Source organism: Tribolium castaneum, chromosome 1 (genome assembly GCF_031307605.1).
Source record: "Tribolium castaneum strain GA2 chromosome 1, icTriCast1.1, whole genome shotgun sequence".
NCBI classification, from domain to species: Eukaryota; Metazoa; Arthropoda; class Insecta; order Coleoptera; family Tenebrionidae; genus Tribolium; species Tribolium castaneum.
In genome coordinates this window covers 26,192,965-26,218,674 of record NC_087394.1, presented here as the reverse complement: position 1 = coordinate 26,218,674, position 25,710 = coordinate 26,192,965, and the positions used below count along the sequence as shown (strand labels likewise).

Genomic DNA, 25,710 nt, shown 5'->3' with positions numbered 1-25,710 from the left:
TTGCTTTCTCTTTGTTTTAATTTAGTTGAGACTAGTGGAGAGCAACTGACTTTTATTTACGAGTAAAATAATAGGCTGTTTATTAATTTTACTAAAACTGTTAATTCGGATTCTGATTCAACTTTATTTGCACATACTGAACATTTTTCGCTTTATTAGAAAAAAAATCAACAAATTTTTAGTTTGAAATCACATAATTTTTATATAATTAGCTGATTTTTTGTCTAAAACAAATAATTTTTTAACAATGAAACAAATTTTTGCAAAATAAATAATTTTAATATTCACAAACAAAATAAATCTAACGAAAGAGCAAACTTTGCTTTGTAATTATTTGGGTTGTTTTAGCAGGTTTACGCAAAATAAGTAATGGGTAAAAACGTGTCATAAAAAAAAGTTACGTCGTCATATACTAGTCATAATATTCAAACTTTTTTGAAGAAAGTTTATCATAAAAAGATAGAAAATTGTTGTTTTGTGCATAAATTACATTATTTCAAACTGAAAAACGTCAAATGTTGATTATCCAAAACTAGTAATTTTCAAATCGCCCGCCTTACGTGTCGATAAACTCACAGATGAGGCTGTCAAGAAACCAGCCAATGACGTATCGTTAACTTGACAACACGCGTCAGTGTATGTTGAGCGTCCTTTAGTTTTTTGTGTTTGTGGGTTATAAATACAGTGTGTTTTGTACCAAAATGACTTAAATCGAAATATTAACTATTAATAAACATAAAATTGCTGTTTTCTGTGATTCATATGCTACTGTGGGACGTAAACTGAATTGCATCGTTCCTAAAATTTATGGGTGAGTTTTTTAAATTTATTTAAACCTCATCGACTGACCCTTCAACTTTCTTGTAAGGAATATCATAAAAATATTATTGATAAAGATATGAAAATGTAATCTTCCTACAATATTATTGTAACTAAATATTCGTTTAGGTTTCATCAAGTTGTACTTATTTTCTCATAAAGTCATAATTATAAAGCAAAATCGCCTTCAAATAATTTACCAGACATTAACATTAAACATGGCAAGATGTATGGTTGCATAACTTGATATCGTCATCTAATTTAGCGAAAAAAGGGCAAAATTAAATTTAGTATGGCGTTTTCTTTTACTTTTCTGAAACCAGAGAAAATTTTGCTAAAACCATACAGAAAATCGCAAAATTTATTTTTAATTCATTTTTTCAACTGCCTCTGGATTGAAAACATTTTTAAAAGCACAAAGTTAACTATAATGCTTAGAAATGCAATAAAAAAGGCATTTTTTTTATTGAAAACCCACTAAATTTGAGAAAAAGAATGAGTTATTCTATAAATTTTGGGGTGTTTTCCGAAAATTATTCGCCCAAACAAGATAGAACTAGAAGTTGAAATGGGTTTTTTGCTTGCATTTACAAAATTTGAGCGTTTTTTTCTAAAAAACTGATCAAATGTGGGAAAAATTTTGACCAAATTAATTATTTTCATTAAATTGTATATTGGATAATTTCTGTTAGCTTGTTTAATTAAATTACGTGCAAATAATTACGGAATTTTCTCTCATTAAATTCGAATAAAAACAACTGCTCTATATTCATATATTTGTATATTTATAAAATGTACAATATTTAGAGATTACAACCTACATGTAGCTCATTTACACTGAAAACCATAACTTCCTGACAATCAATGTTACAATAAAATACTATAGCGCAGCGCACAACCTAACCAGTAGCAAAGTAGCACGGTTTAAAATAAAATTTAGGAATGTTGTTGATAAAATCCCATTAATTACCTGGCCTGACATGCTTTTATCCTGATAATACCTGAAGTGGTGCCACCGCAAGAGAGAAATTACAATAAATAAGTATAATTATAAAAATGCACGATTTAAATGAGTATTAATGGCATATGGTATTAGTACGAATAGACAAGAGACGAAATGTGGTGAATGCGATTTATCGTCGGTATTTTCCAAGATATGCTTTGCAGTTGGGGCAGGTGTGGTGGACGTCCATGCAGTTGTCGATGCAGCAAGGGATCAAACAGCAACCGAAGGCACATCTGCAAAAATATGCACACAATAATTACAGTTATTATTAATAATACGAGTGCGAAAACACAAGCTTAACGTTTGAGGGCTGTCGTTATGCAACGAGCGTATGCGAGTTGCATACCTAGACACCCGAGATCTTTTAGCATTATTCAAATTTTTTTGTTCGAACATTTTAATTTAAAACACGTTGCTATGAGAAGCGTGTTTTAAAATAGTGAAAACATGGATTTAAAAGGAATTTAAAATGGAAGGATCTAATCTAGGATTCAAATATTAAAAAGAAGGCTTCAAATGTTACCAACAAAAAAAGTTATTTTTGAACATCATAGTTTTATGTAAGTGTGAATCTTTACTAGAGCCGTAAATTTGGCGAATTAGTGTAAATATTTAGTTTAGTGAAATTGGCAAACACTGCTGATTGGCTAATCTAAGTTCTATAATTACACTTTCGTGTCCGTAATCGGATTAAATATCAAATTTAAATGCAGTACGTTCGATGAATGAAACATCGAATCGATTACGTGTCCACTATGTGATACGAATTTATTGTTGTGGAAAAAATCCAACAAAGGTAGACAGAACGTCTGGAATTTTTTGACCAGTCTCTGCATTTTTACATCCAAAGGGAGTTCAAGGTGCGCACTTTTCCTCCCAAATTTCAAGAGCGTCCACATTTCCGTAAATAGTTTTTTGCATTATCAGCTTTGCAATGCAAATTTTTTACCATTTGTTCGAGTGAGTTTAATGAGTGTAAGGATCCTAATTATGAAAGTACTAATTAAAACAACCTGACGTAAGTCGGTTAAATTGGTCAGAAAATCGGTGCGAATTCCTGTAAGTCATTTTGCGAAAAAAATTACTGACACGATACATTAATACATTGTGTTTTCACAAAAACAATTTGCATTTTAATTCGTATAATGAAACAAACTTGTGGCTAATATTTATAATTGTTTAATTATTATTTATGCCGATTACACGATTAAAGTGATCTGGATTTCCGGTTTCTTCAAACGATTTTTTGCAAATTTGAAATCGAGTCTCAACAACAAGCTATTAATTTATCAACGTTCGAATACAAAATATTATGAAATACTCACAAGGTTACCGCCTTCAATAATTATGTCATTTCCTATATTACATATAAATAAATAGCCGTTTTATCTTTCTGGTGTCAATATGTTTGTTAATTAAATTTTGTTGTTGCATGAAATCTTATCAGATTTTTTTTCATTTACTAAACCTACCCCATGAGACATATCAAAGTGGCGGCAATGTAGGCGATATTCCCAGGTCTGGTGTACGTCGTGGTGTCTATTTCTGCGTGACAATGTGGACAAATCATGTGTGTGGGCTCGGGTCCTACAGGGACTACGGTTGTGAGGATTGGAGGGCCTTTCATGACTGAAAAAAAACTGTGTTTATTAAAATATTCCCTCTGCGGTTAAGCTTATAGAAAACTATCAACTTTTTTTAAGCTAAGTTACAGCAAGTGAACTATTATTATTTTGGATGTGACCCTCTAGTTAGTCTAGTTTCAGCTACTCAAAACTATTTTTGTTTCAATTAAAATTTTCATACAAATTTTATTTTTTGATTTGTTCCCTTAACTTGGGCCGCTTCTTTAAGGATTATTTATCAATGGGAAAACGAGTAACAAGGAATCTTAAAAAATAAATAAAAACTAGGTATATACTAAACTGTTTTTCCTTTTCTTTTTATAAAAAACTATCTATTTTTTAAATTACAGCGATGGTAAATGGAAAACTTTAATTACAAATGCAAATTAATTTTTCTTATTTACTTATTTTAATTATCTTATTTGTGATACCTATTTGAAAAATAGTCTAAGAAGCGGTGCCGTGATTAATTAATTATAAAAATTCTGAAATACTTCCATTGGTGCAGTCACAATTTTTTTTGTTTTTTTTTCTCAAGCGTTTTCTCAGTTTTAAAACTGCTTATAATATTTTTGCAAATACGAAGGGATGTAGATTTCAAAACAGAATTTTGAATAGATTTATGTTGCTTTTTCGCACTCATTACAATTATTCTTCAGAAGGTTTAGAACACCTTATGCACAATTTTCAAAAACTAGCTTATATTATAGTTTTTCGGCGTGTTTTCCCACAAATTTCGGAAGTAATTTACTGCTTTATGTTCTTGTAGATAATACTTCTAGTTTGTTCTAAACATTCAGAATGATTTTAACACTGTCTCAAAAATGTTGAGCTAGATTTTTGCCTTTTTGTTTTGTAATAAACGGTTTGACAGTGCTACCCAATTGCAAATTATGACCAATTATTACAAAAAGTAGACCAAAATAAATATAAAGGAAAAAGGAATAAAAGCCAAATATTTTTTTTATGAAGGAATCATCAATTTTGTATGCGATCCTTTACTTTCAAGTTTCATTTTTTTTTCAGCAAAATTACGAATTTTCTTTTTCCTTTTTTTTGAACTTCGAAATTGGCAATGAGCAAAGGAAGCATTAATGATTATTATTTTACGTATCAATACGATCCTTACATTAGGTCTTTTTTACTCATTTTACTTTTTAAAAAAATATTTTTTTATGCTTACTAATTCATTTTGGGGCCTTTTTGATTATTCAATAATTTGATTCCAGAAAAAAAGGCAATAAATGAAATCCAACATCAGTTTTATGTCTAAATTAATAATTTTTCAAGTCTTCAATAAATTGTGATTTTTTCCCTTTTTTTTTCAAAATGTAGTTGTTCACGCTTAAATTTTCTTTATTGTTTTTGCCAAGTACAAAGTACTATCTTCAATATCAATTCCCCACAGTAAATAATATAATTATGGAAAAACCATATTCTGATCGAGTTACAAAAATGACATAAAACTTATCAAGTATTATTTAAACGATTGAAAAAATTAAATAATAGATACTTATTAGTTATTAAGTCATTTCATTAGTCATTACAATTCTTTTCAAGGTTTAGAACACTTTTTCCAAGATTTTCAAAAACTAATTCTTTCATTTTGCCATGAAACATGTAAATTACAAGCATTTCAACTTTGTCCCTAAAATCTTGAGCTAAAATTTTGCCATCAATTCTATAATTATTGAGGCAAAATTATAATTTTTAAATGTTTTCAGTAAACTGTACCTAGGCAAATGTTCCCTTTTTTTCAGAGAACTTTTTCTAAGAAACAACAAAATTATTTAAAAATTTATTTGTTCACACTAAAACTTTCTTAAGACGTTTCTCATTTTTAAAACTAGTTTTCAGCTTTTTGCAAAATACGAAGTGGTATTGACAACATAATAAACACCACGATATTTCAAGACATTTTTTAATGTATTTATGTAGCTTTATGTATTCATCATAATCCTTTTCAAGGCTTACAACACTTTTTCTCTTGACCTGTAAATCACTCCTCAACAGCACACAGAGCTTCGTTATTTGGTGAAAATATTTCTTGAGTTTTGGAAACAAAAACACCTAAATCCATTGCATATTTTTTACAAAAACAGCACACGTTTAACAAATTATTCAAACTTTTAAACACTTAATATCTAAACCAATAATTATTAGAACTTTGAGAAATCTTGAGCTAAAATTTGTTTCGTGATTTGATTTTGTTTCTTTTTACCCAAAATGTAACATTATTACAAAAAGTGGACCAAAATAAACATAGAACTAAAAGCAATAAAAGCAAAATCGTTTTTTTATTAAGCAACCATTAATTTTGTAGTTGATCTTCTAGTTTCCGGTTGTCATTTTTTTCAAGTCTTGTTCAGCAAAATGACAAATTTTCTTTTTTCTTTTTTCGAACCTTGGATATCAGCAATAAACATGACAAATACAGATTATTTATTTATCAATGGCAAAACGATACAGATTTTTTTAAATTACATTAGATCTTTCTCGCTTTAAAAGATTCAATGTTTCGAACTACATAAATTTTCTTGAGACGTTTTTGATTGATTCTGGTAGATGAAGCCCTCAGAAAAATTCAGTTTTATAATTATTAAGTTAGAATTATGATTTCTCAGGTTTTCTCAATATATTATCTTCTTTCCTAAAACACTAAATGAAATCATAATGTTCACACTTAAATTTTCTTTGTTGTTTTTTCAAAATACGAAGTACCTTCAATATCAATCCCCCATCATAATATGGAAAAACCATATTGTGATCGAGTTACAAAAAAAAGACATAAATCTTGGCGAGTGTTCTTTGAACGAATGAAAAAATTAAATAATAGACACTTATTAGTTATTATTACACATCAATTCATCATGTTTAAAATGCGAAAACCCAAACACGTGCACGAGGCGATAAGAATGCTATAATTAATAAATTGCGTTCCGTACATAATTAAATTGATAAATGCTCCGCTCGTAAAAATATTCAATCCCTCGATTTGACATTTGCTGAAATGTCGAAGGATCAATCTAATCGATTCCACATTATTCTAGTTCCCGCCATAAAAAATTGACCATTTTTGTTAAAACTGAAACAATCTGGAGTGGTCCATATTGGGTGTAACTGTTTTAATTAAATAACAACCAGCTGGGTGTCACGCCTACAATAATTACTGTCACAGTATTTTCCACACTGGACAAATATTTTGAATTTCAATTTACGAATTTAAACAAATGGGAAAAAACACCAACAACAGCATGCATTGTTAATGAGTTATTACACCATCAACGCCCATGGAATGTAAACATCCATCATCTACATACTCTGCTTTATTTTTTCACATACCAGCTAATTTCGCTGTAATTAAAAGCGATTAAATCAAAACTGTGCTCTCATTCCAACTTGTTACTCCAATGAGACTAGGAAACACTCAATTTCAGTTTTATGAAGTCATGATTTTTTATAGTGGAAACGTTTATTCAACGCAATTAATTGCAGGGAATACCAATCGGTGAACAATTACTAAAATCGTAAATTATGAAATTTATTCAAGCTTCCAGACCATTTTTTTAATTTTTAACCAGAACAAAACGAGCATGATTTTCAGTAATTCGTTTCGACTGAAATATTCCAGCTGAATTTTTGCACCAAGCAGACGACTTAAATCGTTTAATTAAATCAGCTGATATTTTTACACAATAATGGAATGACGCAAACAATTATTTCCCATTCACGACGAAGACTCAAAGAAAATATAATTATTATTGTGCACAAACAAATTTTTGTTCAAGGGCAGACAAGTGGAAAACTTCATTTTTCGATTAATCGGGCACTTTCACTCGCTGATTTTACTAAATTTGTTGACCAACCAGTTGCAGGTCTGTGATCTATTTTCAGCTGTGTTTCTCAAGAGATGAAACATAATGGAAAGTGGACACCAATCGACTTCAAACAAGCAAAAAAGCGATTTCTAAAATTAGCAAGAGAAAATAAAGCTGATTTCTCAGACCTAAAATTTGGAAAAAACCTGATCTACCGCAAAATAATTGTATGTAATTCAATCAAGGTTTCCATAAAGTGGACGAACACGAATCATTACTGTTATTAACAAAATCACGTCAATATTTTGCTCAACAATTTGCAAATTAACCTGTTTTATTGCAATATTTGTGTATCGATGTTTTATTACAGCTATTACTAGATAAGTGGACTATCATAATAAAATTATTAGTTGTTACATTGTTTAAACAAATAGTTTCCACTATTTTAAATTCGCGTTTTTGAAAAACTGCCATTAACATAAGGTCAGCCAAACAAGTTTAAAAAACTAGTGTTGCTAGTCTAAAAAATTTCTAAAAATCCACTCGAAATATTTCAGTAATGAGGCAAATTTTAAATTCTAATCTAAACAACACTATCGGGCTTCGGTTCAAGTCTGGGTTAATTTACCAACAGCAAATGCAATTATCTAATCATAACATAAACTAATAGTAACCTAGAAAATTAAAAATATAATAATGTAATAGTTTGAAGATAGAGATGACGCAGGAAACATGTGTGGAGCCTTGTGAAAAAATATTTTTGACCCTTGATGCTTTATTCTAACGAGCAACATCACAGTTTTTTAATTAATTCTGACACGTGATAAACAAGATTTCAATTACACTTATCAATTGTGTGATTGTTTAATTGAGTTATTGCGAATAATATTAATAGAGGACGGATTTTTGTGTCGTTAAGGTCAACATCAAAAATGTAGAGAGGGTTTTAAATTAATAAATACTAAAAATACGTATTTACTGTTTAATAATATTTTTAAATTTTTTTAATAAATTTCTATTTTCGTATTTTTTTTCTGATAATGTTAATGTATTTCAATGTATTCAAGACCACGCCTCTTCTTTGTTTCAATGTTTTCAATTAGGTACTTTGATATCGTAACTTTCCTTTTACATTTATCTTTTTCAAGGTGTTGTGATCGTCTTCAAGGCACTTTGACTTATTTGAAAAAAAATACAACACTATTAAATAAAAAATAGTAAAACATAATGGAAGGAGTAAAAAAATGTAAAAACATTTTCCAAAAATATTATACGTATCTTAAGATTTTTTTACATTTTTTTCGAGCGATGTGATCTTAATGTTAGGCAAAAAATAAATTGTAACGTATAGTTGAATTTTTATGCAAAAATTGTAAATAACTCCAACCCCAATTAACAAAGCAAACATAGCTCAAGACCAAGTTATTCAGTTTTTTATTTTTTTTATATTTTGAGCAAATTCCTGTGTTGTAATGATTTCATTAATGAATTCAATTCAAGACTAAAGTAAGTTTCCATTTATTTTGTTGTTCATATATAACACAATAAAAAAAACTGGAAGTTTCTGTTAGAAATGTTTTACCATTCGTGCTTTACTACCAAATACTTGTAGACAAGTTTTCATTAATGTAAATATAAACAAAACAGGATTTATTTAGTGTAAAAAATCGGGTCAAAGTGCCGGAATTTGGCTTGATGTTATCTAAATTTTACCTCGGAAGCAAAAATGTATTTACAATTTAACAACAATAATAAACGAGCTGGAATGTATTGAAATTTTGAGTATTTGTGGCTAATTTGAATTAAAAATCATGGATAGAGGAGGCCAAAATCACTTTTTTAAAAACATTCACCGAAGGAATAAACAACATCTAACAAAGAATAATAGGCACTTTAGGTGATAACTGAAAAAAATAACGTTCATCTAAATTTGACTGAAATGCCCTTAAAATAGTAGAAAACCTGAAATGTAACTTAAAAAACTGTCCAATAAGTTGCAGATTGGGCTTTAAGGCAACATAACGAATGACATGCACTTTAGGTGATAACTGATAATGATAACAGTGATAACAAGTGGACATTAAAACTAGATATAATTTTTCCTAAAAACAAAGTTTATCCAAGTTTAACTAAAATGCCCACAAAACTGAAAATAGTCAAAAAAGACCTAAAATGGGACAAAAATTGTCAAATAAGTTTCAAATTAGATTTTTAGGATAACATAAAACTGATATGAAAACTTCTTCTTTACTTCTTCTCAAAAATGATAAAACTTATCTGAGTTTACAAAACTGGAAATAGTCAAAAAAACTAAAATTGGTTAAAAATTAGGTACCTGTTTTTAGACACCAGCACTTAAAACAGTCATTTTATTTATAAAATTAACATATAATCAAATATCATTGAAATTTGTACAAAATTGAAAATAGTTAAAAAAACACAAAAAATTGACATATAAGTAGTAGTAGTAGTAGTAGTAGACAGCATGATGTAAAATAGTCAATTAAGATATAACAAATGAGTGTCAAAATAGTACATTTTAAAAATAAAGTTTTTTTGAGTTTCAATTAAAAAACTACAAAACTGAAAATAGTCAAAAAAGACCTAAAACTGATTAAAAGATTGTCAAATAGGTAATTACATTTTTATGATAACGAAAAATGGGGATTTTAGGCGATAACTAACGAATTAGGAAAATTTTCTTACTTTTTTTAAAAATAAAGTGTATCCAAGTTTGATGAAATGCTTACAAAATAGAAAATAGTCAAAAAACCTGAAATGTAGGTTAAAAATTTGTAAAACAGTGAACAAATGGGCATCAAAATTGTCTGTTTTTCCAGAAATAATGTTTATTCGAGTTTCAATTAAATTCCTGCAAAATTAAAAATAGTCAAAAAACATAAAATTGAATAAAAAATTGTCAAATAGGTAGCATAAGTAGGCAGTATGACGTAAATATTCGAGTTTTAATGAAATTTCTACATAATTGAAAACAGCCAAAAAAACAAAACTGGTTAAGAAAACAAAAAAAAAATAATCGAAAAACCTAAACCTAGGGTTGACCTAGGTCAAAAAGGTTACACATTACGCTTTTAGGCAGTAAATCATAAAATAGTGATTTTGGGCTATAGTATAAGCTAGGCATACGAATTGTCTATTTTTAAAAGAATGTATAATAATAACGTGAATGTCAATAAAATGACTACAAATCTGATAGAAATCAGTCTAAAAACCTGAAGTAGATTAAAAAATTGTCAAATAGGTTGCAAATTTGGTTTTTAGGCATTAAAATATAAAATTATTTTGAGCTAAAACAATTGGCATAAAAATTGTCTATTTTTTTAATAAATTTTATCCAGAATTTGAATGAAATGCCTTCAAAACTAAAAAAACCTGAATCCTCGATTCTAAAAATATGTCTAAATGTGTTTTACGACTGTTTTTTGATCAAAATACAACAACAACGTTGTTTATCACACAATATAAACGGAAAATAAATATTTAAATTTGTACAAAAAACTGGAAATTTCTAGAAGTGCTTCGCCTTCACCACTTTCGTACAAGACAAATTTTCATTAGTATAGATTTGTAAACAAAACAGTATATAATCTAAAAGAAATTGGGTCAAAGTGTTGGAATAGTTTCAAAAAATAAAGTCTCAAAAGCATCTGTGTTTAAAATGTAGTAATAATAAACGAGTAGCTAAAATTGAGCATATTGTCATACAGTGAAATTTTGAATATTTATGGCTACTTTGAATAAAAAGTTATGGAAAGAGGGGGCCCAGATGACGTCAAATCGCACTTATTTATGTAACACTTAAAGAATTTAGCTTTCACTTGCGGAAAACTCACAGTTGTGGTGCGGTATATAGGGGCTGGTCGGGGGCACACCCCCGACCGCCTGTGCGTAGCTGGGGGGCGCGGACGGGGGCGGACTGTACGGCGGGGGGGCGGCGTCCTTGTTCATTGTCCCACAAAAGAAACTGACCGAATTTCAAGTACTGTTACAACGGATGTGTGTCTAAATTTAGGTCCTCCTGACCTAATAGCCAATTATTAGGTTAAGGGCCGCACCAGCACTCCACCACAGTCTACTTTCAGTAATAAAATGCGCGACGACGACGAAATGCGGACGCTTTATGAAAATAACGCGAGGTTAAAGATGTTTGGAGCGCGACTGGGACTACCATTCGCGGAAACCAAGAGTTCGTGATGTAAGGCGGCTGCTGGTACTTTCTATACCATTGCGACTACCTACGAGCTCGGCTGCGTCTAATAATAAGACAAACTCGGATTCGGTTTCTATTTTTATGGCGCTAATTGCGTAAAGACAAAATTTTATTAGGTGTAAGCAAGTTTTAGGGACATGTGTGGGCTCAAGAAGATGCTTTTTTATGACCTGCGTGCGTCATCTTCCGTAAATAAAGAGCAGGAGATGTGACGCAGACATCTCAGACTTTTTTTTTTAAATTAGTGACAGAGAAAATTGATGCAGGAAAGGTTCCTGCAGCTAGATTGTAACGAGGAGTGTAGATGGCGATGGCGCCGAGTTCCTGCAACTGTTGCAGGAATAAATTTTTGCTCCTACTAACTGTTGCAGGAATCGAATTTGACTCAAAGTTGCACAATTAGAAATTCGAGTGCATTTTTGACACAATTTTCGATTAGTGAATTTCATAATTTTAATTGTTCCCCAAAGCAATGTCTTACTTTCGTTCAACACATCATTTCCTTGATTTATAACCAGTATCTGTAGCTCCGGGCTATTGCTCCGCAATATTTTCAAGAAATTACTATCTTTGAACCAAATTTGACAAAAGGGTGTGCATTGTGTTTATTTTAAATAAGCAAAAATAAATTCATTAAAAATAAAACTAAAATTTTATATAAATTTTTTTCTAGATTCTGATTTTTTATTTTATTTAGCAATTTGTTTACTAGATCACATTTCCAATGGGAAAATTTTTTTTTGTAGAAGCAGACGGATCAAAATAAACTTCTAAACATGAAAAATCTTTGCAGATACATATAATTTTTGATTTTAAGACTAAAAATTAAAAAAATGTCGCATTTAAACTTGAAAAAAAATATCTCATGGCTCAAGACTGTTTCGGAAATGAGCTACAATACAAAATTATGTTTTTTTAATGGAACACCCTATATTTTTTGCATTATAAGATGTAGCTTTTAAAACTAATAATTTCGACCTAAATTTTCATTGGTCGACTGTGCTTAGTTTTTGGAATGATTTGATTTTTTTAATAAAAATACGCTTTTTTTAATGTATTACTCAAAATCTATAAATCCTAAAAAAGTGAGATTTTCATCAATTTAAAAATATATTTTTATATATTATAAATATATTTTTAACTGCAATCAAAAAAAAAATTTGAGGTTTGTTGAAAGTTAAACAACTTAAAAATTTTAAGTGGAACACCCTATTTTTAGTTTTTTTATCAAAAAGATCTTAAAACAACAACACTAAAGTGTCTCTGGCTCATTACTTATAAGATATTTAACTTTAAACATTAAAAAAATATATTATAAAAAATATTAACTATTGTTCCAGTATTTGAAATTTTCAGCAAATAGTAACTTTAATGTTACCCTTAGGTCATAATTAAATAATAATTAAATTAAATAATTAAAATTTCAATATTTATGTAAAATTTTTGAATCCCCTTATAAACTCCAACAAATAATAATTCGTACTGTAGTTGCTATAGGTATGGTATGGTTAACCTTGGGAACGGCAAAACATATGAATAATCTGCATTGTTGCTAAAATTAATTTGAAATTTTATGTTTTTAGATATAGACATTTTAATAATCTTTGAGAAGCAAAAACAAAAGACAGGATGTTCTTTTAAATTTTTTAAGTTATTTAGACTTTTAACAAACTTTATAATTTGTCAATGTTCCTAATTGCATTGCGTGAAGCAGTTGGTACTGATTTACGTTTGAACATTGTCTTAAAATTGGTGAAAATCCTATTTTTCCAAGTATCTGAGTTTTTGAACAGTATATTTTTAAATAGAGCGTGTTTTTGTTAAAAAACTGAAATATACTCAATGGCTATAATCAAAATCGATTAATAAAATTTTAGGTCAAAATCAATAATTTTAAAAGCTACATTCAAAAATGCAAAAACATAGGGTGTTCTATTAAAAAACCTAAGTTTGTATTGTTGCTAATTTCGGAAAGAGCATTGTAAAATATTTTTTTTAGATGAGCAGACTTAGAAAAAATAAACAAAAAAATGCTAATTTTAAAATTAACAATAAAAAAATAGTAACTAGTTATACATTTTTGTATTTAATTAAATTAATCAAGTCATCTGGGTTTGCTTAAAGATATAAAAACTACATTATCTGCTTCATTGTATAAAGGAAAATTCTCCTAGCAGAGACTTTGCTCATTAAAATGTCATCAAATTTAAGAGGTTTGGAGAAATAAATCATTAAGTATGTGTTGCACTACTAACTTTGTAAAAAAAAATTATGTATGGATTAGGTACTTCTCTCCAATTATAAGGGTAATATGAGGGCATATTCTGTCTATTTTTTATTGCGTGCTAAATTTTTTCTATTTTTTAGTTTTAGAACGTTTTTATTAAAAACAAAAAATTACTTTTAGATTTAAACAAAAATTTGCGAAAAAATATACAGAGAGAAAATAAAATAAAATTAAAAAGTAAGCACACAACATTCTATTCGTTCGTAAAGAAACTGCAAAAAATCCAATCTTATTTTAACTTTAACAAGCGGGCCTTTCCGAAGCTTTGTTGCACTACACTTTCCTATTATAGAAAAAAAAATCAACAGAAATGTAGTTACACTTTAATTATTGGAAATTACTTGTGAAAACAAACACCAAGTAAATAAACAAACAAGTAATTAGGGGAGATGTTTTCATTGATTATTATTATTTAGTCGTTGAACACGTTTCAACCAAAATGAATTTACTTCCCAACACTCCTCTACTTCTGCAACACATTTACAAACTTTTAGGAATCACACAATTTTTTTCCAACGATTCAATATATTCAAAAATATTTGGACGCCTCTTGTGTTTACCACTTTACGTGTACTATTTTTACACCCACGTTACATTTTCAATTTCGTTTTACCACTCGAATTTGGTGATAATCCTCATCGGAAGATTCATTCAAAATATGATCAATTTTACCTACATTTTAATAAGTTTGGTGTTTTTCTACAAAAGAAGTGATAAAATACGATCTTCGCTAATAACTTTACACAAATTAAATTTGGACAAAAACACCAATTCTTGGAACAAATGGATGAGAGTTATTTTAGTACTTTTGTTTGCTTCAAACATTCTTCAATTTCCGTTCTTTGGCGAATCATTTGGATACGCATTTTGCTCGTGTTACACTGGCACAGTCTTCCTTTTTGAGACTCTCTTCTTAGACGATATTTTCAGTCTTGTTTTAATCAAATTCAAATCAATTAATCAACAAATTCCCTCATTACAACATATTGACGAACTGGACAACATAACACACCATTATTGCCTCCTCGTTGATTTAACAAACGAGATTATTAATCATTTCGCAATGAATTTATTACTGACGTTCTTATTTTGGTTTGGTTATTTTGTAGTTACAATTTATTTTGCCCTGTGCTTTGTAACGCTCAAAGTGGTTTGGTGGAGGTCATTTTTTTCAGTTTCGGCTTTTATTTTATACGAAACTCAATGGCTTTTTATGGTAATCAACAGTTTTTCCCAAATTCAAATTGAAGCTGAGAAAATTGGCTCTCACGTGCACGAAATTTGGAATCAATTTACAACAAAGGGAAAAATTGATAGAAGGATACGACATTTAGAACTTCTCTCGATCAGACTTTTTTACATCAAAGTGGAACTGACAGTTAATGGTTTTTTCAACCTGGATTGGGCATTTTGCCACTTGGTACAAATTAATTAATTTAGTGTCACTTTTCTATTTGTTTCTTTCAGATAATTGCAGCACTTGCCACTTACAGCGTCATACTTATCCAGTTCTTAATGTAGTCTTTGTTACAAATTGTTGAATAAAAATTAAATTTTGTTGAAACTACCAACTTGAAACACTACGTTATTTGTAACCAGACACTGGTTTTTTCCAAAATTTGTTTCCAAAATTGCACCACGAACTATTAAATTACATAAAGTACATAAACAGATAAAACAAATAATTGGAAATTATGTTTTCATTGATTATTTAGTCACTGAATACACTTCAACCGAAATGAACTTACTCCCAAACACTCCTTTTCTTTTGCAATGCATTTATAAACTTCTAGGAGTTGTGCAATTTCCTCTCAATAATTCGGAATCAAAATGCTCGAAAATTTTTGGCCGAGTTTTGTGTTTGCCTTTTTACATTTATTATTTTTACAGTAATGTCGTGCTTTACTTGTCGTTTTTCGATGAAAATTGGATGATTATTCTTTTTGGAAATTTTATTCTACATCTGATGAATTTATTCTACAATTTTTTAAGTTTGGTCTATTTCTACAAAAGAAGCCAGAAAATAAGAAATTCGCTAATACAATTACAGGAAATAGGTGTAGGTCAAAACACTGTTTATTGCAACAAGTGGATGAGTATTACTTTAGTGATAATGTTTGCGTTAAACATTTTTAAAATTCCGTTCTCTGTTCTATCATTTCGTTACTTATTTTTTTCGTGTTACACCGCCACAGTCTTTCTCGTCGAAGCCCTTTTTCTGCTCGATATTTCCAGTTTAATTTTCCAAAAATTTAAATCAATTAATCAACAAATTCAAGGAGATATTGAAGAAATGGAAAACATGTCTCACAGTTATTGTCTTCTGGTTGATATAACAAACGAGATTGTTACTCATTTCTCTATGAATTTATTAGTCACATTTGCGTGCTGGTTTGGTTACTTCCTAGTAACAATGTATTTTGCTCTGTGTTTTATATCGCTCAAAAAAATATTCGTGAGCACATTTACCACATTTGGGGTGTTTTTGTTGTACGAGATTTACTGGCTTTTCATCGTGGTCAACAGCTTTTCCCAAATTCAAATCGAAGCTGAGAAAATTGGCTCACACGTGCACGAAGTTTGGAATAAATACACAACACAGGGAAAAATTGATAGAAGGATACGACATCTGGAACTGCTCTCATTTCGATTTTTTTACACCAAATTGGAGCTAACTGTTGATGGTTTCTTCAATTTGGATTGGGCATTTTGCCACTTGGTACGAACTAATTAATGGAGTGTTATTTTTCTATTTGTTTCTTTCAGATAATTGCAGCTCTTGCCACTTACTCTGTCATAATTATCCAATTTTTGATGTAATCTTTGTTACAACTTACTAAATAAAAAATATTTTTTTGAGGCCTGACTACGGATTTCTAAAGGTTAGGATAAGAAACGGCCTACAAATACAACGTTCCGTCCCCGATAGTTTCGTTAATGTCGCCAGAGGGAGCAGTTATTCCATTATAGTCTTAGTTTTCAGAGCAATGAATTCGAAAAAATAGTTGTATTTGTATAACGGTTAATACATGATCAGTAAAAAAAATACAGGTTGATAGAACATTAAATTCTAAATAGTATGGCATAAACATAATGCAAAAACTTTATCGTAAATTATATTAAAATTTTTTTTAACTTTTACCAATTTGTACTCTGCCTCATATTTTTTGAAACGCTGCGAATACGGTTAAAGATGCAAGAAAAATGTTCGGATGAAAGTTGTAGAGAATTTAATTTCTTACAAAAAAGTCTGCGAGAGCATATCCGTTTAGGCCCTAAAGTCGTTCAAAGACACTCAAGTGACTTCATTTTGATGGTCAAGTATTGGAAAGTTAATTTATACCCAAACCGATGAATATAGAAATATGGTTTCGTTGACTTTTTTGTAGAAAATTTAATTCTCTACAACTTTATTGCTTACATTTTTTTGTATCTTTAACCGTATTCGCAGCGTTCGCAAAAATATAAGGTGGAACGCACATCGATAATTCTTTACGCATCGTCGTTTATCAAAACGCTGGGAATACGGTTGAAGATACACAAAAAGTCTAAGGAACAAAGTTGAAGAGAATTAAATTTCCTATAAAAAAAGTCCGCGACACCAAATTTCTATCTTTTACAGTTTACGTATAAATTAACTTTTCGTTATGTGACCATCGTTTCAATGCCTTTGAATGTCTTTAGGGCCTAAAGCGTTGACGATAGAAATATGGTCTCGCTCACCGTTTTAAAGAAAATTTAATTATCTGTAAATTTCTTCCTAACGTTTTTCTTGTAATACTTTAATCGTATTTGCAGCGTCTGGCAAAATACGGTACGAAGCACAAATTTTTTTGAAATTATTTTTTTTATGTTTTTTCATGAAAATTTTAGTCGTCAGTGTTTCTCTGTTTGTTAAGAATGCAAAGCTCAACATTCCTGCTTTTTTTTTTCAAGTAATAAATGAATTGGTTGGATTTTAATTAATTTAAAACAATTTTATGTTGTAATAACGCTTGAAGCGCCCTCAGCTTTACTCCGCCGTACTATTATTTTGGATTCAGAAAATCCTGCCATTTTGTATCTCGTTTTGTCTCCTAAGTTATAATTCTCCGGAGTCCTGACGTCAACCCTCTACAATTTCAACCACATGCGGAAATTCATCAGTCACGCAAAAATCGAAGCAATTAAAATAATAATTATTCTAATTTTTATGAAACACTCCGTGCTAGTAAAGTGTCTGCTTTCCACTTCGTTTTTTTTATTTGTATCCCAAAATGTTGGAATAATTCAGCTTTCCCCAAAACACAATCTTTCAAAATTTTACCAACGTCTTTATTGACTTCTGTGTTTTTTACGTTTATTTAATTATTTTTAAATTTAGGTGACAACACTTCTTCGTATTCTGCGGAAATTATCCTCTGGAATGTGCTAAGCATTCGTACAATTTGACAAGTTTTTTGTGTTTTTACAACTGAAATAACAAAATAAAATTTCTTTAATAATCCTGCAAACAACACCATTCGAAATCGAAAACTCAAGAAATTTGTCGAAAATTTTGTACATTTTGCGAAAATTTTAAGCTCTCGTCCCAAACGTTAATTCTCTTAATATTTACCGTTTTTTATCCATTTTTTTGACTGCTGCTTTATTTGGAAGCGATATTTACGACCCCATTTTCCAAAATTTTAAGACACTTACTTATGAAATAAAAATCAAATTTTTTGGCGAACGAAATGTTCAAGAACTGTATCAAGTTATCAAACGAAATATTTAAACAGTTTGAAATCAGTTAATTGGCAACTTTGATTTACGGTTTTGGGCATCTGCTTTATACGATTTCTTCCTATTTTTACCCAAATGCTTCTGCTTCCGTAATTAAACACGGTATTTTCTACAGCATATTCTTCCTACTGACTACATAATCGTAAGTTGTGTTTTTCGAGTACAAAGAGAAGCAATAAATAAATAAAAAAAAATAAACTGTTTATTACGTACATGAAATGTGGAACGAATTTGCAACAAAAGGAAGAATTGATTGGAGAATTCTCCACCTGCAGGTGATTTCAAAAAAAAATCAGTCGAATCAATTTGATTTTTAGTTGATGGCAAAGTTGCACCAATTCGGTGGTTGATCAGTTTTTTATTCAAGTAAGATTGAGCTCAAACTTCACCCTATTCATTTCCTTAATTGCTAATCCACTGAAAGCGAAACAGATCGATACTTAATTCGTTTGAATAATCTAGAGTAACAAAGATGTGCATACTCGAAGACCTCCCTTTGTTGTTTAACATTTTGTTCAAATGCTTTGGCATTATCCAATTTACGTGCAAACCCCCAAACAATCGTTTCGTAAAAATTATTCCACACTTGTGGCCACTACCCTTGCACCTACTTTTACTATTTTCGTGTTACAAGTTTGTGGTAAAGCCCGAAGAAGCAAGAGACCTTTTTTTCGTTAGTGTGGACGCACTGATTACAACTTTTTGTTTCATTCCTCTAATTGTAATAATTGCAATGTTAAATTTTCGGGGCAACAAACTCAAATCACTTCTGATCGAATTAGACAAGTTTAGGAATATTGCACCGACGAATAAAACCCAAAGTTTTGATTACTTTGAAATTCTTCTACTGGTTTTGTTGACAATTGCTGAATTTTATGGTTTATTTATAAACGACTGGACTGTGTTTGTTTATTGCATTCCTCCGACAATGGGCTGTTTTGATCATTTGTTCCTCAACGAGATTTTGAAACGTTTCCGCAACTATTTCAACACAATTAACGCGAAATTGGAGAAAGAGGCAACGAGTATTGACCTGAACAAACTTTTCCCTTTGACAAAAATTGATAAAATTAAAAAACTGGAAGAAGTTGAGACACATTTTCAAATCAGGTGCATTCAAGACTTGGCGCTTTTGCGCCACGATTTGGTGGATCTGGTTCTCGAAATTAACAAAATTTTCAGTACTATTACAATAGCTTCGATGGTTATTTGGTTTAGTTGCACTGTTGATTTGATTTATCTCATGATCAATATGTTGGTACACAGTGGACAGACCGATTTTTTGGAATTCTGGTTTCCGGTTGTTATTATTTTTTTGTTCGTTTTGTGGCTGCTGGTGATGGTGCGAATGTACAGTCGGACGCAACAATCGGTAAAAGTATAAATACATTTTGAATTATTTGAAAAGTTTAAGTGGTTTTAGGCTAATCGAACGTTTATTTATATTCACGATATTTGGAATCGATGCGATCTCAAGGGAGAAATAAATTGCAACGTAAGACATCTCCAATTAATTTCACTTGGATTACTTAACAATCGATTGGAATTTACGGCTGAGAATTTCTTTAGTTTAGACTGGACTTTCTGTCAAATGGTACTACTGTTAAACTAATGGATAGATTTTACAGTGATTTTTACAGATGCTGGGTGCTGTTACAACCTATGTCATTATTTTAATCCAATTCCAACTTTAATACAGTTTTTTGAAAGTCAGATTAATTTAAGTATCCGTTAAAAAAAATTTATAAACAAAAAAATTTTGAATTACCTGAACGAAAATTGCATTAAAAAAACACAAAAATTGAAAAAATCTAAAATTTTAAAATCGAAGGATGTCATTAGGGCGTAGGTAACATATTTAATCAGAAACGCACTATAGCTTAGCAAAAATTTAACCAGAAACCGGGCCTATGTCGTTTGAAAAAAATAATTTTTGAGTTAATTATCAAAGGCTGGAAGATTGAAAAAACTGGTCAAATCACTTTTTAGCTTGCAAAGAAGTTTGAAATCAATCGTCTGGGTTTAAAAAATTGTTTTACATACAAATTTACATCAAACTTAATACAGTAATATGCAAATTTTATCTGGGATGTCGCTCGTTTTAAGCTAAAAATAAAAGTGTTGACATTTTTTTAGTGTAAAGATAAAAGTCCTGTAGCCGAAATCGTAATCTAGAGCAACTCTGGGTTTTTTTCCATTCGATAAAAGCGAATTCAGATGGCTTCTTAATTTATGCGCTAATAATCGTATACTTTTGGAAAATGTGTGTTGACAACGTAAACTGAACAAACCGTTTTGCTCTAGGAATTTTAGTTTTCGAGTTATGAATTTTTTTTAGTGAAAAACTTAAATTGCCTTTGTAACCGGTCTCCATTTTTACAAGAAAAGAGATAATTTAAGAACATTCTGATGGTTTTTTGGATATATCAGGGACTTTTTCGATGCAGAAGAAAGTATAATCATACTGCACCACTTTTGTTCTGAAGAAAATACCTGATATAAATCAAGATAAAAAAAATTCTAAAATAATTTTTAATACAAGAAAGTGTCGAAAATGCGAATGAGACAGAAAACAATCATTTAAAAGGATGTCTGATGGTTGCACTTATGATGAGGAGAAAAGAATTTATAACTAAATTAAACTTTAAGCTTATTTCCAATATATTACAGAAAATTTATAGCCAGTTTTCATATTAGTAGACACCGGTTGTATCTTTTACCGAATAATTTTTCTACGAGAAGCTAGTTTTTGACTATACCATTGTTCTTATACGTGCAGTCAGCTGTAGTAGGTAAGGAATAATTTCTCCTGAGAAACCTAACGTATTCAATAATAACGCGTTCAAAAGGCAGAAATGCTCCAAAAAAACATAAAAGTCTTTTTGTCAAAAACTTCAGAACGTATAAACGTAAATTATTTAACGAAATTTTTAGGTACAAAACCAATAAATTAACAAAATTTGTGGCAATTGGGATGTGCTGCTGCCAACTTTTTAACTGTAATTTTGACTTAGGGCATTAAGGACCGGTTTATAGAACACTTTTAGTTCTAATGGAAGCCATTTACAAAAACAAAATTTATTAAAATTGAATGGTTTCAAATTTAAACTAACCATTCTCATTATAATTCGCATTAAATTATTGAATGAGTTCAAAAGTTCAAACTGATTGGTTTCTCATTTCATTTTAATGGCCGACCTTAAAAGGACCAATCATATCCAGAATAAAATTTTTCAATGAAGCAAAAACTCTAATGTGATTGGTTTTCTCCGAAATTCCAATGGCCGACCTCAAACGGCCCAATCAAAATGCTTACAAATTTTACAACCAACTTACAACAATCATTAAAGTGCTTTACGTTCATTCATAAATGGAAGAGTCTGTCTTTGTTGCATCTCACTTGTTCAGTTTTTCTTTAATTTCTACCCCCCTAAGTAATGTTGGACGGTCTGCTAGATGAAAAACTCAAAAATGAGAGGCAACAAACAACCAATATTGTATTGAAACTTCTTTATAATAGTCAAAAAGGTTCAAATGACAAATTTTCTAAAAGTTTAAAGCGCATGCGCGTGAATTTTTTCAATTTGACAATTGACGTTTCTTGAAAATCCCGTGGAAAGACTAACAAAAAAGACAAAAAGTTGGTGGAATCGGATCTCCAGGATATTCAAAGGTGCGAAAGGAGCTCATGGGGTATGTGATTGTTGTATTTTTACTTTTTCAAATTATACTATCCCGAAGCTGATTGAAATGTGAAAATTTTTTTTTTTAGAAAAGTGTGGTATTTTAGTACAAAACTTTCGTCAAGTCTAGATTATAAGGTCCGGTTTAATTCGCGGATAAATCCGTTGACCGAAAATGGGTCAGAATTACGAAAAAATCAGAAAAAAGCGATACACTTTAAAAATGAAAAAGTGTAGAAATAAAGTGTTATCTATAGAATTTGGAAAAAACGGTTTTGTCTTTCTGAAAATGTGTAGCATCTAAAATAGAAAAATAACAGTTTGTTTTTCAAAAACTAAATTTCCTTTGTGTTTTTTAATTTATTTTTTGAACTGGTACGCCCCCTATACACTTCCACTCGAACAACTCTATTATTGCGCACTTAATCTAGGAAAACACTTTTTTATTATAAAATTGTGTTCTCGAAAATCTACGCAATTAATTCTTAAACGATTCACAGTACGCTGTTTTTAATAATTAACCGTAAAAAAAAAGAAATAGTGACACAGATCCCCTCAGTACCGACCCCTGTCCCATCGCTGCCAACCTTGCAGCGCCAAACCCGTCATTTGACGTCGGCCACTCGAACAAGTAGCATCTAATGCGCCTTTTCTCGCAATTCCCTAAAATGCCCTCCAAATTCCCCCCTCATTAACTCCCAAATCCCGTCAAAATGGACAGCAATTACGTCCAAATCAAGGACATGCGTCCAGGCCTGAAAAACATAGCCGCAGTGTTTATCGTGTTGGAGGTCGGACACCCCACTGTGACGAAAGAAAACCGCGAAGTTCGAACTTTCAAAGTGGCCGATCAAACGGGGTGCATTAACGCGAGTGTCTGGGACGAAGCGGGCCAACTGTTGGTCCCCGGAGACATTGTGAGACTCACCAAAGGCTACCTCTCAATCTGGCGCAACTGTCTTACCCTCTACACGTCCAAAGGGGGCGATCTGCAGAAAATCGGCGAGTTTTGCATGGTTTTCAACGAACAGCTGAACATGAGCGAGCCCAATCAGGCGTTCCCGCAGGCGCCCCCAGCCTGCGGGCCCCCCAACAACCTCCCGTTGAACAACGGGACGAATAATGGGGCTGGGAGGATAGGGCCCCCAGCGCCAGTTACTACCTCCTCGCCTTTGATGAATAATACAGCGGGCCCTATTAAGACAGCGCCAGCGACCAATAGGGGCCCCCCGCAAGACAATCAGAAGAGACAAAGGGGGTCCAGAGGTGGACAGCATAGGAATAGACATAATAGGGCTAATTGAGCTGTGGACTTTTTCATCAGGATTATTGTACTAATTGTTGATAAGTGTTTAAAAGGGACTTTTATCAAGACGCGATCAGTATAGGATTTATTAACGTTTATTTTGTTTGATACAAGTCGTATATAAATGTAAATATATTATAATTATAAGGAATATAAAATCTGATTTTTTTCATTTTTTTTCTTTACGAAAAATCCTAAAAACAAACCTAAGTTGTAGATTTGAAAGACAACCTAATGACAACCTATTTCATTTTAATTTTGCAAATGCTTCAACATTTTTTCCCATGTCGTGTTTATCAACTTTTGAAACATTTCATAAATTTCGAAATGAGTATAAAGGTCTTCTTTTTTTAATGTTTGAAGAAAAAAATAATTATCATTAAAAAAACTACCAGTGTAATACTACAACAAAAAAAGTTTTAAAAAATATGCTAATTTTTTTTTGGTAACGTTTTAAGCATTCTTTCTAATATCTGAATCCTAAGTATAATCACTATTACGTTTCCCACAGAATCATTTTTTCAGTATTTTAAAACACGCTTCCCATAGCAACGTGCTTTAAATTAATGCTTTCACTATTTTAAAACACGCTCCCCATACCAACGTATTTTAAATTAAAATGTTTCAACAAAAAAAATTTGAGTAACACTTATGCGGAAACGAAAACTGGGGTATCTAGGTTTGCAACTCGCATACGCTCGTTGCATAACGACAGTCCTCGAACTTTAAGCAAGTGTTTTCGAACTCGTATTATTAATAATTATAACGTAATTTTACCCTTTATTTAAGTTAATAAAAAAATCTTTTTTTAGTTTTTTAGTTACTTAGAAAACTTGGCAGAGCAAAAATCACGACAAAAATAGAATAATAATTTAGCAAATTCACGGTGTTATGAATTTCTTTGTTGCAAAACACTCAAAACTGATATTTTTTTAACATGACAACAACTCAAATAAAGGTAGTATTTAGACATTATCATAATGAAAATACATATTTTCAAAAAAATTGATTCTATTTTTTAATTTATTGTCTTATTACTTAAAATTTGTAAAATTGTTTTTGTATTAAAAAGTAAATTTCTGTTTTTTTAAGATTTAAGATGAGATAAGCGCTGTTTATTGTGTCAACTACGTATGTAAAAACCAGAGAGGCAACACAGCAATGTTATATTTATTGTTAGAACTAATCAAGAATTTTTGATTGTGTACAAACACAAATTAGTCAAAAATTATCTGTTACTACTTACAACACTTATTTTAAAAAAATTTCATTTGTCATTTTCGGCTTATTTTACTCAAATTTTACGTTTTTTTTTCACGTATCGAATTGATAAATTTTGTTAATAACATAACTTATAATTTTCACGCAGTGTGATGGTGAATTGGTGACTGTGAAGTCTTATCAGTTAATAAGAAACAAAATATTTTAGTTATGACCTGCCTCAATATGATTAATAGGAGAAATCGATACAATGAAATTTGAATGACTAAATGAAATTGAATACAAGTTGTTTTTTCGTTTAATTTATTACTAGAAAATTTTCGAAAAAGACATCCGGTGTTGTCAAAGTTTTTTTATTTTATTATCTACAGAATTAAGTACTGCAGTGAAGCTTTCCTTAATGGACACCTCAGGAAAGCATAATGTAAAAAAAACCTCTCTACAACGGACGCTCTGTATAGGCAGACGCGAACAAAAAGTATTCGCCAATTTAATAATTTACCTCTTAAAAAAAAAAGACAAACCGAATGAGTGATGCTGCAAAGAACGAACATTTGTTTCATGGACTATGTAGATATAAAAAATTCTCTAACCAAAATCCAGAATTACAAAAAAATAAAAATAAAATAAAAATCGATTTGTTTGGAAATTTTTTTAGAAAAATTTGATAAAAAAATTGATAAAATGATTGATAAAGACGATAGTAATAGAGGAAAAATTTGTCTTAGCATTACAGTCAACTCATGCTGTTTAAACATTTTTTGAAATTGTTTGTTAAATACACTTAACGCTACACAAAACATATTTAACCATTCAAGAATTCTGCATACGAGTAAAATATTTTTTTGTAAAAAATATTTTTACTGCTGTTTTAAATTTGAATAAGTTTGGTGGACAGCTTATTGAATAATGCTTTTGTAGCTCTATCTATAAATAACGCTTTTTTTCCC

General features: G+C 30.4%; 2 protein-coding genes across 2 annotated transcripts; one reads left to right on the top strand and one right to left on the bottom strand.

Moving 5' to 3' along the window:
- Positions 1-1,581: 1,581 nt before the first annotated feature.
- On the bottom strand, positions 1,582-11,554 carry LOC660763 (uncharacterized protein). Its single transcript, XM_966969.4, has 3 exons — positions 11,123-11,554; positions 3,298-3,454; positions 1,582-2,058 (listed from the first exon to the last, which is right to left on the bottom strand). Exons 1-3 carry the CDS (start codon positions 11,235-11,237, stop codon positions 1,953-1,955), a joined length of 378 nt encoding a protein of 125 aa, XP_972062.2. The 5' UTR covers positions 11,238-11,554; the 3' UTR covers positions 1,582-1,952.
- An 11,227-nt stretch (positions 11,555-22,781) lies between these two features.
- On the top strand, positions 22,782-23,707 carry LOC135266675 (uncharacterized protein). Its single transcript, XM_064357830.1, has one exon. It carries the CDS (start codon positions 22,947-22,949, stop codon positions 23,535-23,537), a length of 591 nt encoding a protein of 196 aa, XP_064213900.1. The 5' UTR covers positions 22,782-22,946; the 3' UTR covers positions 23,538-23,707.
- Positions 23,708-25,710: the final 2,003 nt, after the last annotated feature.

Excerpts from the sequence above, each read along its gene's own strand:
- LOC135266675 (XM_064357830.1), top strand. The coding sequence starts at position 22,947 with ATGGACAGCAATTACGTCCAAATCAAGGACATGCGTCCAGGCCTGAAA.
- LOC660763 (XM_966969.4), bottom strand. The coding sequence starts at position 11,237 with ATGAACAAGGACGCCGCCCCCCCGCCGTACAGTCCGCCCCCGTCCGCG. Across the intron at positions 3,455-11,122 it reads CTATATACCGCACCACAACT|TCATGAAAGGCCCTCCAATC; the intron begins GTGAGTTTTCCG and ends GTTTTTTTTCAG. Across the intron at positions 2,059-3,297 it reads ACTTTGATATGTCTCATGGG|ATGTGCCTTCGGTTGCTGTT; the intron begins GTAGGTTTAGTA and ends ATATTTTTGCAG.